At 37.3% G+C, this 15006-nt stretch overlaps 1 protein-coding gene and 1 long non-coding RNA gene across 3 annotated transcripts in view; both read right to left on the minus strand.

The window, feature by feature from the left end:
- LOC143165479 (uncharacterized) overlaps positions 1-15006 on the minus strand; it is a 91923-nt gene that overhangs the window by 34601 nt on the left and 42316 nt on the right. The gene's annotated exons all lie outside the window — the stretch shown is intronic.
- LOC143165473 (leukotriene B4 receptor 1-like) lies at positions 112-1441 on the minus strand. The gene has a single exon (XM_076348931.1). The coding sequence runs from the start codon at positions 1370-1372 to the stop codon at positions 362-364; it is 1011 nt and encodes a 336-aa protein (XP_076205046.1). The 5' UTR covers positions 1373-1441; the 3' UTR covers positions 112-361.

A 15006-nucleotide genomic window follows, 5' to 3' on the forward strand; every position in this document is an offset into this window, starting at 1 on the left:
AAGCTTCTGTTTTCCACATACAATCCTTTTCTGTTTTCTGCACACAGACTTTCTAGAAATCACAAATAATTTTAATGGAAAGTAAAAATGCTGCATTCCTTACACTTTGAGCTTCTAGCCACCTTGCTGAAGTTCTCAGCACCAGTGAAATAGTGCTAATTTCATGATGTGGATACTAACTTAGGAACCGAACTAGGTTGTCAATGCCAATTCTTTATAACACACAAAACAAACCCCAATAACTTTTACCTGTCTCTAGCTTTACCTGGATGGCTTAGTAAATGAAACTGAGAGTATGAGGAGAAAGGACTACTGAAGGAATGACACAGAACAACATTATTCACTAAGTCCATGTTCCTTGTCAGAGATTTTCTGTGCTTACTAAAGTATCTTCTTGTTTGGTTACAACCAAACTTTTTTTCTTGTCTTCCTCTGTTACAGTCTGACTCATCTGTTCAAACAGCTTTGATATCTTGGCAAATCTCAGGTGATTTTGAAATCTTCGTGCAGCAAAAGCATAAAGTAGAGGGTTAATACAGCTACTGATGAATACAAGAGCTCCAGAGATGTACACTCCTCTGCCCACAATTTCATCCAGTGCCAAAGACATTTCCTCGTTAGAGAGTTCTATCTGAATTGAAATAATATCTAGGATGTTAAAGAGATGATGAGGGAACCAGCATAAAATGAATGCCACCACAATGCTGGCAATGAGCCGTTCTGATCGCTGCTTGGTTTGGTAAGTCATTCTGCTTATTCTTCTTGCAACACACAGGTAACAAGTGCAAATAATTAAAAAAGGGATTACAAAACCTGCAAGAGTCTCCAGCAAAAGATATGACACTTTCTGTCTATTAGAAGAGTAGTTGCGACATGTGCATAGTAGTCTACCGTTCATTTCTTCTGTCTCTTGAAATGGAATGACAGAAATGCCAAAAGTAATAGACAGGAACCAAATGAGGAACACGATTAAAGAAATCTTTTCTTTTGTTTTGTATTTTTGAATTGTGAAAGGGTAAAACACAGCCATTAACCGCTCCAAGCTCAGTGCTGTAATTAGAAATATACTAGCATACATGCTGCAGTAAATAATGAAAACTAGTATTTTGCAGAAGATGACTCCAAAAACCCATGAGTCAGCAAAGGAGTAAATCCAAACTGGTAAAGTAATCAGTACAAGGACATCTGCAATGGCCAGGTTCAAGATCAGCAGGACTGAAGGAGATACTTGCTTCATTTTTGTACACACAGTCCAGATGACGATGCAATTTCCTGGGGTCCCAATAATAAATGACAAGCTCAGTATTATGCAGACTACTGACCTCACAATATTCCACGTCGAGTGGATACTGCTTTCTTCAGCTTGACTCATTCTGGCAATTCTTCAGTTCTCAGTTGCCAATATCCTCAGTGCTTTGCACTCTGCTTTTATTCTGAAGGTGTTAGGGAACTACTCAAGAGAAAGCTCTCTTAACTGATATTCTGTAGACTAATATGGCATATAAGCTCACATCCTAATGCTCACTCTTAAAAACATCTGACCACATATGGCAGTTCCTGTTGTTTAGGAAGACAGTGTGCATTTTTGCATACAAAGCAAAAATAAAAATACAGTGCAGCACCTGACTTTGCTTGTAGTTATACATCCATCATACTTCAGCAGATTTTAAAGCATGTCGGTGGTCTTTCAAAAGTGTCTCTATTTAAAGAAGCTTGCTACTTTGTTAAAGTTACTGATCTAATCAACAGCTATGAGGAGAAACCTTCTTTATGCTATTCTACTCTTGTTTGTATGAATAACTCAACATTTTATTTTATAAAAGCCAAAAAAAGAGAGGTGGCAGATAAACCACAAATGTGCATTACATTTGACACGAAATTCCATTCCAAAGCATAAAAAATTGTGCTTACTGCCTTTATGTCATCTTTTTTAATTCAGCAGAAAACAGTTGATCATGCTTTAGCTGTTTTAATATGCTGGCATAAAGGAAATCAGCATTTGTCCTATAGTGAGACTGTACTGATACAATAAAGTGGGTGGGAGTTGTATTTCTAATGCTCTGGGAAATTGCAGTCCCTTAGCCAAACAGTAACCATCAGAATAGTCTGGATATAGGGTTATAGAAGACATGCTCCGTGTCAGAGAAAAAATATATTATTACGTGGTCCTCCTGCTGTGCCAGCAAGGGGCTATGACTTTATGTCCTAGGAAACTTGGTAGTCAGTGCAGTATTCAAATCCTGTGTGAATCCTAAGTTCTTCAGTGTCTGGCAAAAGAATATGAAAACATTTTGTTATCCTGATGTCAAAACATCTTCTTTTGAAGTTCATTTCTAAAAACTTAAAGGAGGAACTAAACCAGCAGCACCAACAGAAATGTTCAAGAGTCACAGAAGTGAAACTGGAAGGGTATTTTCCATAAAAACATGCACAGAAAAAAAAGAGTTATGCATAGCTCGCTCTCCTAAGTTTAAGACTGTGATACAGATTATTTCCCTAAGTGTTGAGGTAGAATTTTACAAACCTGGCAAATGTAGTGCATAATATTAAGTTAAAAAGCATCTTTCACCACGGAAAAAGGATTGTACCACCCCACCCCCAAATCCGCTTAGCTGTTTTTGATCTCATAAGAGTATATAATGAGACCAAAAGCAAATCCAGAGTAACTCCACTGAAGTAAAGTATTGTATCTTCAAAATACTATTTGTGTAATAAAGATTTTGATTTGGATTTAATCTGATTCATAATTCCAGTTCCTTTTAACTACATTTAATACAGACTGGGTAAGGAAAAAACCCAAACCAGTTCTTTGTATTCTAAAGTGAATTTCTGAAAACCACTCGTGAAAATCAACTAATGAAAGGAAGTGCTGGGCAATGTCTCTTCTTCTAATGAAATCACCTTTATACACATCATTATTTCTCCAGAAGTAACTTTGGAAGGGCTCTTTATTAACTTATTGCCAGTGGCACATCTAGATTGAACTAAGTTGCAGATTTTTATTGAAAAAAAAAACCCCAAAAAAATTCAAGGAGAAATGCCCAGTACCTTTTGTCACCCGATGCTACAGGGACAGGCAGGTTCTTTTAGGTAAAGTCTGAATCTAGATTATGATTATTGTATCACATGCTGATTATTAAGAATTTGACCTGATCTGCAGAGGGCCCAGGTGACTAAAAGCCTAGGTAACTAAAGACTCCAGATAGTAAGAAAGCTATACTGATTACTAGAAATTCTGCTTAACTGAAAGCTATGATAATTGCTAAAAATTCTGTGTAGCAATAAGCTATGCTAACTGCTAGAAATTGTAGATAACAATAAGCTATGCTGATAATTAAATTTTTTATGTCATAATAAAGCTCTAATTGTAACTACAACCCTGTGGCCAGTCCTCATTCTACCAAGGATCCCTAAAAGAACCTGTATGTTCCTGTAGCATTGGGTGACACCTCTGTAAGATTTTCCTCTTTAAAACTTTACTTTTGGTGGCAAAGAGCAGTTGTCTGTACAACTGTTGGTATCAGTATTAGTTTAGTTCTAATCCAGTGGTGTAAGGATCTGGTTGAACTTCTGAAGCATCTGTCCTTACATTTTTCAGAAACGTGTTTCCTCACTTCAGTCGAAGTTAGCTTGCCAGATGGCCTCTGCCTCTGGCTGTATCTTTCATTTAAACAAGGAAACAAATGAACCTCAGAATTGCAGCAACAGCCTGGGATTTCTGTTTCAAAAAAGATCCCAGACAGGTGTTGAAATGCTAAGACTCCCTTGAGTAAGACACTGAAGACAGGCTATTAGATGTAATATCATAGATATTAGAGTTAACATTAGCTAGGGAGCATGTTTCTGAAGAGCTCTATGTGACTGCTGGATCGTTATGAAAACTTCAGACTGTTTGTAAGCTGTCTTTAATATTCTCTAAAAGCATCTGATTTATTTGTCAAATTTATACTAGTAGCACACAAACTTCATGGGAAATTTAACGAATATTTCCATTAACAAGGGGAGCAGTGTAGTTATGTTCAATAACATGCTAAACACAACAGTGGCTAAACAACTCGGTATCTTATTCTAGTGACCAAATGTGGGTGGGGCTTTTGAAGTATGAACATGCTTCTGACCACATAAGCTCTGGTCTAATTCTATCAACAGCAGTGAAATTAGGCTGCATTTCTGTGTTTAAAAAAAAAAAAGGTCTAAATCTGTGAAGTTTGTTGTGTGCATGCATATTATATGTAGTGCAACAATTCAGTCATTAACACGGGAAGCTTTCTTAGATTGGCAAATAACTTCTGAAAACTTTCCAAGCTCAAGAAGTCTATGGTACTGCTAAGAAACATTTTGAATAGAATTTGCTTTGGCTTAACTATTAAGGGGGTGTTGCATTCATCATTCAAATGATTTATCTTTCTTTGTATGCATGCATGAGCTTCTCTCTGGTGGATGGTTAGCTGTACCAAAAAGACGTTTTAAATCCTCTCTAATTTTTGTCTTTAGAAGGATCCCCTGGATGTTTGTCTAGTAAGTGATTGTAGAATAACGATCACCAAGTAGCACGTATCTGCTGAGACGCTGGAAACTGATGTTAGTAACCTTGTTTGCCTGCTAATGCTGAAGGGAGGAAGTTGCTAGCCTAAACCCCTTAGTTCTTCAGCCATTGAAACAAGGTAGTATTTCATAGAATCATAGAATAGTTTGGGTTGGAAGGGACCTTTAAAGGTCATCTAGTCCAACCCCCCTGCTGTGGGCAGGGACATCCTGAACTAAATCAGGTTGCTCAGAGCCCTGTCCAACCTGACCTTGAACGTTTCCAGGGATGGGGCATCCACCACCTCTCTGGGCAACCTGGGCCAGTGCTTCACCACCCTCAGCGTAAAACATTTCTTCCTTATATCTAGTCTAAATCTACCCCCCTTTAGTTTAAAGCCATTCCCCCTTGTCCTGTTGCAACAGGCCCTGCTAAAGAGTTTGCCACCATATTTTTTATAAGCTCCCTTTAAGAACTGATAGGCTGCAATTTGCAGGGTTGGTATAGCTGTCTTACAACAAACTCAATTCAATGGTGCTATTAATGACAGTGTGAAAGTGGCACACTTTGCCTTGATCAGAGAATTATGGGCTAGTTCATAGCTGATCTGAATGTTGCTTTCTTGATTACAGCAGGGTCTCCTATATAAATGGGATCCATGGTGGTACACAGCAGCTAATAATGTCTCTGCTCTGCAACTACTGCAAAGGAAAGTGCAGTGTAGGAAAAGACACGTACCAGACATTTCTAAGCTCTTGCAAACACTGTTTGTGACAGCAGCCCATGAGGTAGCAAGTACAAATGAGAACACTCTCAGTGCTTCTTTATCACCAGAGAAAATAACTTAGTGAAGAGCCACCCTGGGATCAGTTCCAGAACATAATAAAAGATGTGTACCTTCCACTATAAATAGAAAGTTTGAAATATTCTGTGCCATGTGCATTGTTGTTAATCAGTCTTCTAATAATATTACAAAATGATATCCCTTAACCAGCTCAGTAGCAAATGACGATAGTTTTATACGACTGGCCAGAGAAAAGATTTCCTGTTTGTTATGTTCAGGGAAAACTGCTTTAGAACTTGTGATAGGAGGAGTGTTTACAAGGCACTGGTTGTATGTGCACCAATACATGCTTACATATTGGTACCTTTCTTACCCTAACAGAATGATCACAGACAATCAGAATGCGTTTCCAGCAGTTGTAAAACTATTCAAGTATATGCTGAAATATCTTCCTTGTACAGACATACCAGGTTCATGTGCGTAGAGGTGCTAATTAAGACAGTGGAGAACTATATTGATAATTCTGACTATAAGCAGGAATATGAATAACAATTATGCAGAGATTATGGAAAAAAATAAAAATATATTTTCTCAACACTATTATGAATGTATATAGTTTTAATTTCCTGTTATTCATAGTACAAGCTTTCAAACAGTAAATGTATAGATTTGTTACAATTTAAGGTGAGACTTTGGCCTGTTCTAAATCAGCTATCACTAAATTGCTATTTGTATGTACACAAACTGTTGCTAGCCAAAATCCTTATCTACACAAGCATATCTGGCACCACAATTGCTACTGGGTAGATCAAATACATTGTTTACATACTCTTCCTTTTGAGTAATAAATTAGTGATGACAAATACTGCTTGGATGATTTGCTGCCAAAAGTTACTTGATTTTTCTTTATTGTTTAGCTAAATCTACGGCCATTCCTACCTCATTTGCTGGGATTGCATGTAAATATTATATTGCTATAGGATCAATGTCTCTTTTTGTTATTCAGCAGTGTAATGAAAGAAAGTCTTTGGCAGTGCATCTCTTAGTGAAGGACCTGTGATAAAAAAACTCAGACCCATACTTTGCTGTGCATGTGCTGTTGTTTTGCACGTAAACCAAGCATACACTATTTCCTATAGCACACTCTTACGTAAAAGGATCTGTCCATGTACTTACGTATTTTCAACACAGGGCGGCACTGGGGAACCATCTGTTGGCTTTTTGGCTAAGACTGCAGGCCATGGAGGTGTAGCCTTTCTCTGCTTGTGGTGCACAGCGTTCAAGGCTGAGACCAATAGAACTGATTCTTTTGCATAAGAAGGTTAGATGATTGCGACTTAAATTTCAATATTGTTTCTAATTTATTGATAACTTTATAGATAAAAATCACAATGTCTTTTCTGTCTTGCAGATCATGTTATTTTCTAAATACTCATATTTCTAGCGTGCTCAGTTCTGTTCTGTTCTATGTCCATTTCCAATGTTACATTCTGCTGTAACTAATACAATAAGGGCAGCTCCCTCCGCAACAAAAATAACTTGGAATCTGATTTAATTTTCTATGCCTCTGAACTAACAAAGTTTGGAAAGTTTGGCAATGATATCAACAATTGTTCCTTCAGTGTAGTTTCCATTAGTGTGTTCTTGTATTCTCTTTGAAAAGCAGATCAAATTGTGATCTCTCATGTTGTGAAACAACCCTGCTCAGCAGATTTGAGCAGCTTCCGAGTCTTATTTAATTCCTTTAATACACAAGCATTGAGCCACTAGCTTGGGCCCTAGCGTGACATGAAGTCTTGGTTTTGTGACCTTACATCAGAAGACTGGTTAACTGTGCTGAAAGTAGAAAGATTGTACTAATTTTATGAGGAATACAAGGATTTTATCCTGCTCCGTAGCAGCCACCATAGGTGTGTTAGCTAAAGAAACTTGCAGAGGAATGCTTATGTCCTCAGTCACTTAGTAATTAGCATACCTGATATGTTCCGCATATCTAGAGAAGCTAGCACGCTGTACTGTGCTGCTATTCAGAATTATCTTGTCCAAGCATTCTTAATCTGAAATAAAAAGTAGTCAGGATTGATTCTGAGATGCCACACGCAGCTACAATAACAGCTATTTACTAAATGCACATATAATATATTGTATGGAAAAACTAAGATACGCAATCTTCAGGCACAGGTAATTTTCTGTCATTCTGTAATGTGATCTATTGCTTCTGTAGAATTTTTATTTAATATTAGAAATGGCTGTGAATAATGATGACTTCTCCATTAAATGAAGCAAGTGTTTTCACTGGCAGAAAGTGTTAGCACCACTTTCTTAGTTAAAAATCTAATTAATAGATTTTAATAGAATGTAAGGCTAATAGACTCTAAAGTCATCCGATCTCATATTATTCTTACATTTGACTCTTGAGCCTAATAACATGATCTGGGTTTAGGCATTCTTATTTCTTATGTTCTAGTGTTGAGTCAGACCAAAAAGTCCTTTCAGCCCCGTATCTTGTCTCTGATGGCAGCCAAAAGCAGGTGCCTAGGGAAGAATGTAAGAACAAGCCACGTGTGACTATACTTGCCCCACATATTCTCTGGCATTTAGCCAATTACAGATGAGGAGTTTCCTGAGCCAGGTATGGTTTCTGTGTGTTTAATAAAGCTTTGTGGACATTTACTCTGTAGACTTCCTAAGTCTATCCTTGAACTCATGTAAACTTTTAGCACTGCAGTTTTGATACATGCTGTGTGAAGAACCACCTCCATTTGTTTGTTTGCTGGTCTTCTATTAGCTTCATCTGGTTCCCCACAGTTCATATGTTGGAAGAAACAGTGAATAGTTGATCCCTGTTCATCCTTTCCACAGTCCTTATTTGATTAAACCCTACATCTGTCAGTCATTTCTTATTTCCAGACTGAAGAGTTCTTGCATACATGATCAATCCCTATACAGAAACCATTCTACACTTTCCATCATCCCTGTTGCCTTTCTCCCTTCATTCAGTTCTTTTATATTCTCTCTGAGACAGAGGAACAGACTAGTTCTGAAGTTCAAGAGTTCAATTATACTGCAGTGTGCTGCAGAGGCAGAATGAAAGAAACCAAGTTACACAGAGGTCTAAGATCCCTCATCTCAAGTCTGTTTGTTTCACCCTGCTACAGTGTAAAAAGGAGGATAGCTTGCTGTCTATACTTAAACTGTCAAAAATGTCCTTATTTTTTTGAAAATTATTTAGTTTACATTCAAACCACAAAAATAATAATTAGCTTTTTTGTTCCTCAGTGCCAGTCTGTGCTCTAGCATTTAGAAGACTTTGTTCCAAAGGTCACTGTGTCATCCTTCCTTCATTTACTCCAGATGCTCCACAATCATAGAAATCCTCATGTGATGCAATTACCTTGTAATCCTTAAACCATAGGTTGTCCTCTGTCTGGTAGAGCTTTGTATGTCTGTTTGCTGTGTGTCCTATTCTGTGCTTAAACCATTAAAAGTCAAGTATCATTTAAATAAATTTGTTAAGTTATTTGTTATTGTATGAAAGGCAGTTTTAATTGCATATATTTTTTCTTGGTAGCTTTGTGTCTTGTTATGCCTGTCTGTGTGGGAAGCATTCAGTCCTCAATGGTATTGAATGGTACCTCTTTAACATCTGTTCTCCCTCTACACAGCAAATGTGTGACTGCTTTTTTCATGATTGCTGTTTTCCTGTCTTTTGAGTTGCTACATATTAACCATGTTGTGTGGTATCCGACCACAATATTACCGAAACTATTGCTATAGCTCTGCTGCCTTGGTTCCCCTCTGTATTAGCCAGATGTACTTCATGTTGGTATAGCAAAATGTTTGCTCTGTGCAATATATCCTGATACAGAGTGCTGGTTTTTGGCACCTTTTGAGGTCTGTTACTGAATGAAAAAGACTACATAGTAGGGAAAACATGGCTAGGGCTCTTGCTAGACACTGCTGCTGAGTATCGGTTGATCAAATTATTAGGGGTCCCCTCCATAACAAATCACAGATCCAGTCACAAACTTTATCCAAGTTCTAGTTCTCTGATTCAGGTTTTGAACAATGTTAGGCTGAATCTATAGTTTACGAGGTTTGCTAGGTTATTAATTATCATCATGTAATACTATCTTCTATACAAGGTTATACAGATATCAAGAAGACAACTCTAAAGCATAAAACAACCAGACATTTAAACAGAACTTAAATTTTGAAAATTATTAGCCTTTCTGTGTTATCTGAGAACAGTCATCTTCTGTAAGCACAACAGAAAAAATCAGCACTGTCTAGCAGCTTGCCAAAATGAGGAAATATCCAATAAAATAGAGTAAGATAGAAGCTTTGAAAGAATTGTTTTCTCCAGCTAACCAAGGCATCTTTGCAGCCCACAAATACATCAAAACTGTTTTCACAAGTTATATTAGGGTGAGGTCCAAGTAGAAGAGTTGAAATTGCCTCATAATGGTATATCCTTTAACAGTAAATCATGAGACCAATTTATCTGCCACGTGAAAGCTCATACGTTTCTTGCTTTCAGCAGAAAATTTGCTTTTATGTCAGATGATAGCAGTACTCATTTTCTACTTCTTCAGCTTGTAATCTGAGCAGCTTCACTTCCAGCTGCCAAACACTGATAGCCAAATTATTTTCACCGTACCATGAAGAAACTCTTAAGAGTGTTAGTCTAGTAGCATATTGGCAATGTAGCATGGTAGCAATATTTAAAGCATCTCAAGCTGTTTATAGCATATTAATTTAAAAAAAAAGTTGTTCCACTAAATCCATTTTCTCAGAGTACTACGTCCAGGCAGTCTTTGGCAAGCTTCCCCTTTCTAACAAGTGCACAAATGTCTCTAAAATATAATTTTGCAGTTTAAAACATGAGAGGTTAGTTCACTGCCCCCTGTTCAAAATGCCCTTCACTCAGTGTTAATCCCAGAAATGGGTTAAATGAAATGGTGGAATTTTATGAGAATTGTCATTTTATATTATCCTTGTATTATTTGCCCAATAGAACTATCAGAATAACTGTCCTGATCTGTGTTTGATCCTAGCTATGATTTGAACAAAAGGATTAGAATAATGACCTTCAAAAGTCCCTTCCAACTTTAGTTTTCCTAGAATTATATTTTTGCACTGACATGTTTGACACAGCCTGACACAATGCTACTCATGATGCTGCTGATTAAACCATCTTCCCATGATTAACCATTCCCAACTGACTGTGTCCCTCAGCCTAGAAGGGAACTATGTCCTTACAGGAATCATCAAGCAATACTTTTTAACTTAACATGCCTAAGGGATGGGATAGTAAGTGTCTGTACACAATTTAGATACATTTGTAGGCTACCTATCTCTTTCTTTGGAAAGTGGTATCAGCCAAACAGCAGATCAGGCATTTATTTTTACATGCACTGACAGTCAAAACTCAGATCTGGTCAATTCATTTTGTTAATCTTGTTAATTTTGTTTTTAATGTACGTTAATGGTCTATGTACATTACATCTCCACATCTAAGAAGACTGCTTTATAGATGCATCTTTTAGTGGGATTGCATACACGTTTCTGATCCAAAGAGCCATAATTATAAAATGAAGAAAAAAAAAATCTTTACATATCCCTTAAACTCAGTTAAACTCTCATCAGTTCATTTTTTAATGCACCCACTAAAGGGGAACTCTCAGATTGTTTCTTATAGGCTGAAGTGAAGTCTCAACAAATATGATCAGAGTCAGATGTTTTTCCATCCTTTGGTGTTTGAACGATTTAGCACTGAAAATGAGTGAGTGAAACCTTAATGAGACTAGATAAAGACCAACATTCCCCTCAATAAATTACTAAATGATTGACATCAGTTTCAGTTCTTCTGAACACACTTGTGTTTCCAGAAATGGATTTTGTCAGTGACCAGTTGGATCTAGCAGTAGCAGTGTTGTGTCTTTTTAGAAGTAACTTTGAGTTAGCTAGCAGATTTCCTAAGTCCTGTATTTCTCAGCAACTTCCGTGACACCCTGCCCAACTGGGATACCAAACAAGGTGTGACACTGGATGAAATTGCTTATTAAACAAAGAATAGTGGTCTCCTTGCCTTTTCATTATATGTGGGCTAGAATCCTGAAATGCTGCTGTTTGACTCACGCCACATGACAAACGATTTCTTTTGCTTTCTTTGACAAGTATGTCACTGTGCCCTAGCCACTCTTACAGACTTGTAAGACAATAACAGCATGCCGAGTTCTGCTTTTTCTCTCAATCTTCTCTTCACCTGAAAAGTATCTTGCCTGCAGATCAAAACCACCTTGTTAGCTTTCTACCTCAGAGGGCACAAACAGTTTCTCTCCACAGCAAAAAATGTCAGGTTCTACTACTCATGCAACGTGCCGGGAAGTTGTTGTAATTTATGGGAATTTGTGCAAGACATAAGCTGTCCCTGAGGGTTCAACCTACTCAGTTTTCATCACAGCATAGATTCTATTTTCATCTCCTTTCCTCATATATTCATCCTACACAAAATTGTATCTCCCCTTTCCATCTTCCTGTACTGCCGCCTTTTTTTTTTTTTTTAATTCCATATTTTGCCTAGCTTCAACTTCAAAATTCTTCAGTGGTCCAACCCAGAACACCAACTCTGAGTAAATCTTAAGTAAAACTCCCAGTACCTTAAGTCCCAGCATTCTTGTTAAGAATTTCTCACTCCCAGATTCGTACAAAATTCTCTTTGACTGAGCAGGAATTCTGCAATTCAGCCTCTTAGTCACTAGATCCTTACAATTTACTATGAAGCTCTATTATGTGGATGGTTTACAAGCACAAATTGATTTGCTTTAGCAAAATGTGAGCCAAAAGAGTAATATAATCTCTATTATACAGATTAAAGGTTTGAAAATAGGAGAGATGATAGTGACAGGATCTATTAATTGTGGATATCCTACCTTGGCAAATGGCTAGGCTCTGATGTTCTAGGTTGATATTCATGTAAGCCTGCATTTCTGTACTCCCACTATCCAACCGCCCTCTTCCCTTCTTTCTGGCCCTGTTCTGCACTGTAACCAAACTCAGCCTGAAAGAGACTGAGGAACTGATTTCAAGTCTTGTTTACTGTCCTAATGCTAGTGAGCATGGGGAACCATATGGAAGGGAATGTGAAGTGCTGAGGAAGCAGGGAGAAGGGAGTCTCTGCAGCAGTGGTTCAAATGCATGTCAGATACTGTGTTCTGGGGCTATGCTACTGCGCTTATATGAAAGTACAGCTTGAGTTTAACAAGTGCTGTTTAACAAGTGCAGTGACTTTCTAAAAAGTCTGCTAACCTGTCCAACAGCGGATTTAAAAAAAAAAAATCTTTGCTAAAGGTAAGAAATCAATACCCTCTTCAGGCAGTCCAGAAGTGGAACCCTCCTCTGGCTAATTTAACAAAACTGGGCTATAAATTGAACTGAATGTCTGGTATATTTATGGAATCTTCTATATTTATAGTTTTACTCTGAAGAAATATTATTACATAACCCAGTGTTGCTATTTAAAAAAAAAAAAAAGCCTCCTTCCAATGCACACTCAGCTCTTAAGAAAAATACATGTTTATGACTGTCCACCTTTCAGTTCAGCTGCAACATATAAGCATTATCACAGGTCAGTCACAACTGCACTACAACCAAAATACGTTGTACATGTATGACTGACTTCAACTGGGCCTCAAACCGTTCTTGAGAAGGAAGGGATTAAACTTGCTTTTTGTCTCCTGAGTTGAGTTTTAAGGGTTGATATTTCATTAAAAAAACCAAACCAAACAATTATCTTGATCTGTAGACAGTGAAGAAAGATCATATTGGTGTTGTATGATTTTATTTTAGTGCTGCTTTTTCAAAGTAAAGTCATGCTGAAACAATGGCCAGGATTCCTACTGACGTAGGAAAACTTAGGAGGGTAAATCTGTTGTGTCAGGGAGCACTGGAAATCTTTGTGGTATGGATAGAAGAATTATTAGGGGGAAAAAAATTCCTAGCTTCTTTAAAAAAATCTGTATTCTCTAACGAAGCCTAAAACTGAACAAGTGTGCTGTTCTGAATGTGAACTTGATGGAATCTGACTACTTGTGGCAAACTAAAACAAAATGTATCACTCTAGTCTCCCTAAGTTCCTTATACCTGTGCATATGTTAGTTTTCATCAATGCATAGGCTCATATAGGTTTCTGGGTAGGCCTGACTTCTTCTCACTAGTTGATTCCTTCCTGGCCTTGGGCACCAGTTCAAAATTGTGCATATGAACATAACTTATTTAAATCTGAATACTTGGGCTGGTCTATGATGTTTGGGGGTTGGAAGGAAAGAAATGTCACAGATCTGTATTATAATATTTTCCAAACACAAAGAGAATTTTTGGGAATTCCAGAAGAGATGTCGTACTGATGTCTGCAGGGAAAAATGAAATGGGTAGCAGATGCTGTCTATACACTCAGTAACAAGGAAGATGATTAAAGCAAATCACTGCAAATTGACCCAAACGTTATTTTTTGTATACATGGTAATAAGCATCTTATTACATCTTTTACCTTCTTTCTTGTCTAAGAGGCTTCTGCAAGTGTCCATAGTTCACTATTCTCATTTTCATTAAGGTTTGATTCTGGGTCTCAGGGATAATTTGTATTGGTGCAAATTCAAATGCAAAAATTAGGATGGCTGGTAAAATCTTATGAGGCGGTAAGTTAAGATAGCACACTTCTGAAAGATGTGACTGATGATTGTGTTAACATATTCTGAACTTGGTAAAATCCTGAATGAAACACATTAACAATGGGGAAAGTGCTGACATGGGCTTCTGCCTACAGTGTAGATCTGTGCCAACACTTTGGTTGTCTTCACATCTTTCTTTGAAACTTGCTGTTTTTCTACTAGTGTGTCTAGCTCAGCAGAATTGTGTTTGGGGGTATTTGAGCCAATACAAACACTAACTTAAATGGCAAGGATCAGAAGCAAACAGAGAATTCTGTTCAATCAAATAAAAGATGTTTGAGCAAATATGAGATTTCTGGAAAGGATTGTTTCTTTAAAATAACCAGTGTGCAAACTCATATCCAATTCACTGTTTTTGTCAAGTTGCCAATGCAAGCCCTCAGGGAGTCTTAAACAAAGACAATGCTACTGATATTGTAGTTTCTGGTGTTTAATATAGTTTATTTCTGGTGGGTTTTTTTGAAAGAAGTAAAGAATATTTTCTTAGGAGACTGATTATGCACATTAAAAAAATTCTCTACAGTGGTAACAAACTGAACTCTGAAGTATGGATAATGATTTTTTTTCACCTTATATATAAGTGAAAAAGGTGCAGTACTGCTTTTATCAGTAGTTTCAACTGTAACAACTTCCTTTTTCATTTCTAGTCAGCTTTGGATACAAAACATGCGAAGGAAGCAGTATATAGGATGTACTTTGTATAATAATATGCTTGCTGGCATTTTACTGGCAGTTCAGACTTGTAGTTGGTTCTGTTATTTCTTGGATTTGCCTTGGATGACGACTAGTAGAATTCTGTCGGTGGCTACACATGGTCATGTTCCCAAATTACTGTTAATCTACAAATGCCCTGCTGTCAAGTCATTCATTCTGGAGAAAGAGCTGGATTGCCCTTCTAACAAAACAGCACTTAGAAATAGTTACACTGACTCGATTAATAGCAGGGTATCATCAACTGTAAAGCA

The sequence above is a fragment of the Aptenodytes patagonicus genome, chromosome 11 (genome assembly GCF_965638725.1).
Source record: "Aptenodytes patagonicus chromosome 11, bAptPat1.pri.cur, whole genome shotgun sequence".
Classification (NCBI taxonomy): Eukaryota; Metazoa; Chordata; class Aves; order Sphenisciformes; family Spheniscidae; genus Aptenodytes; species Aptenodytes patagonicus.

What these genes read in the sequence shown, in the direction of transcription:
- LOC143165473 (XM_076348931.1), bottom strand. Translation starts at nt 1,372, where the DNA reads ATGAGTCAAGCTGAAGAAAGCAGTATCCACTCGACGTGGAATATTGTG.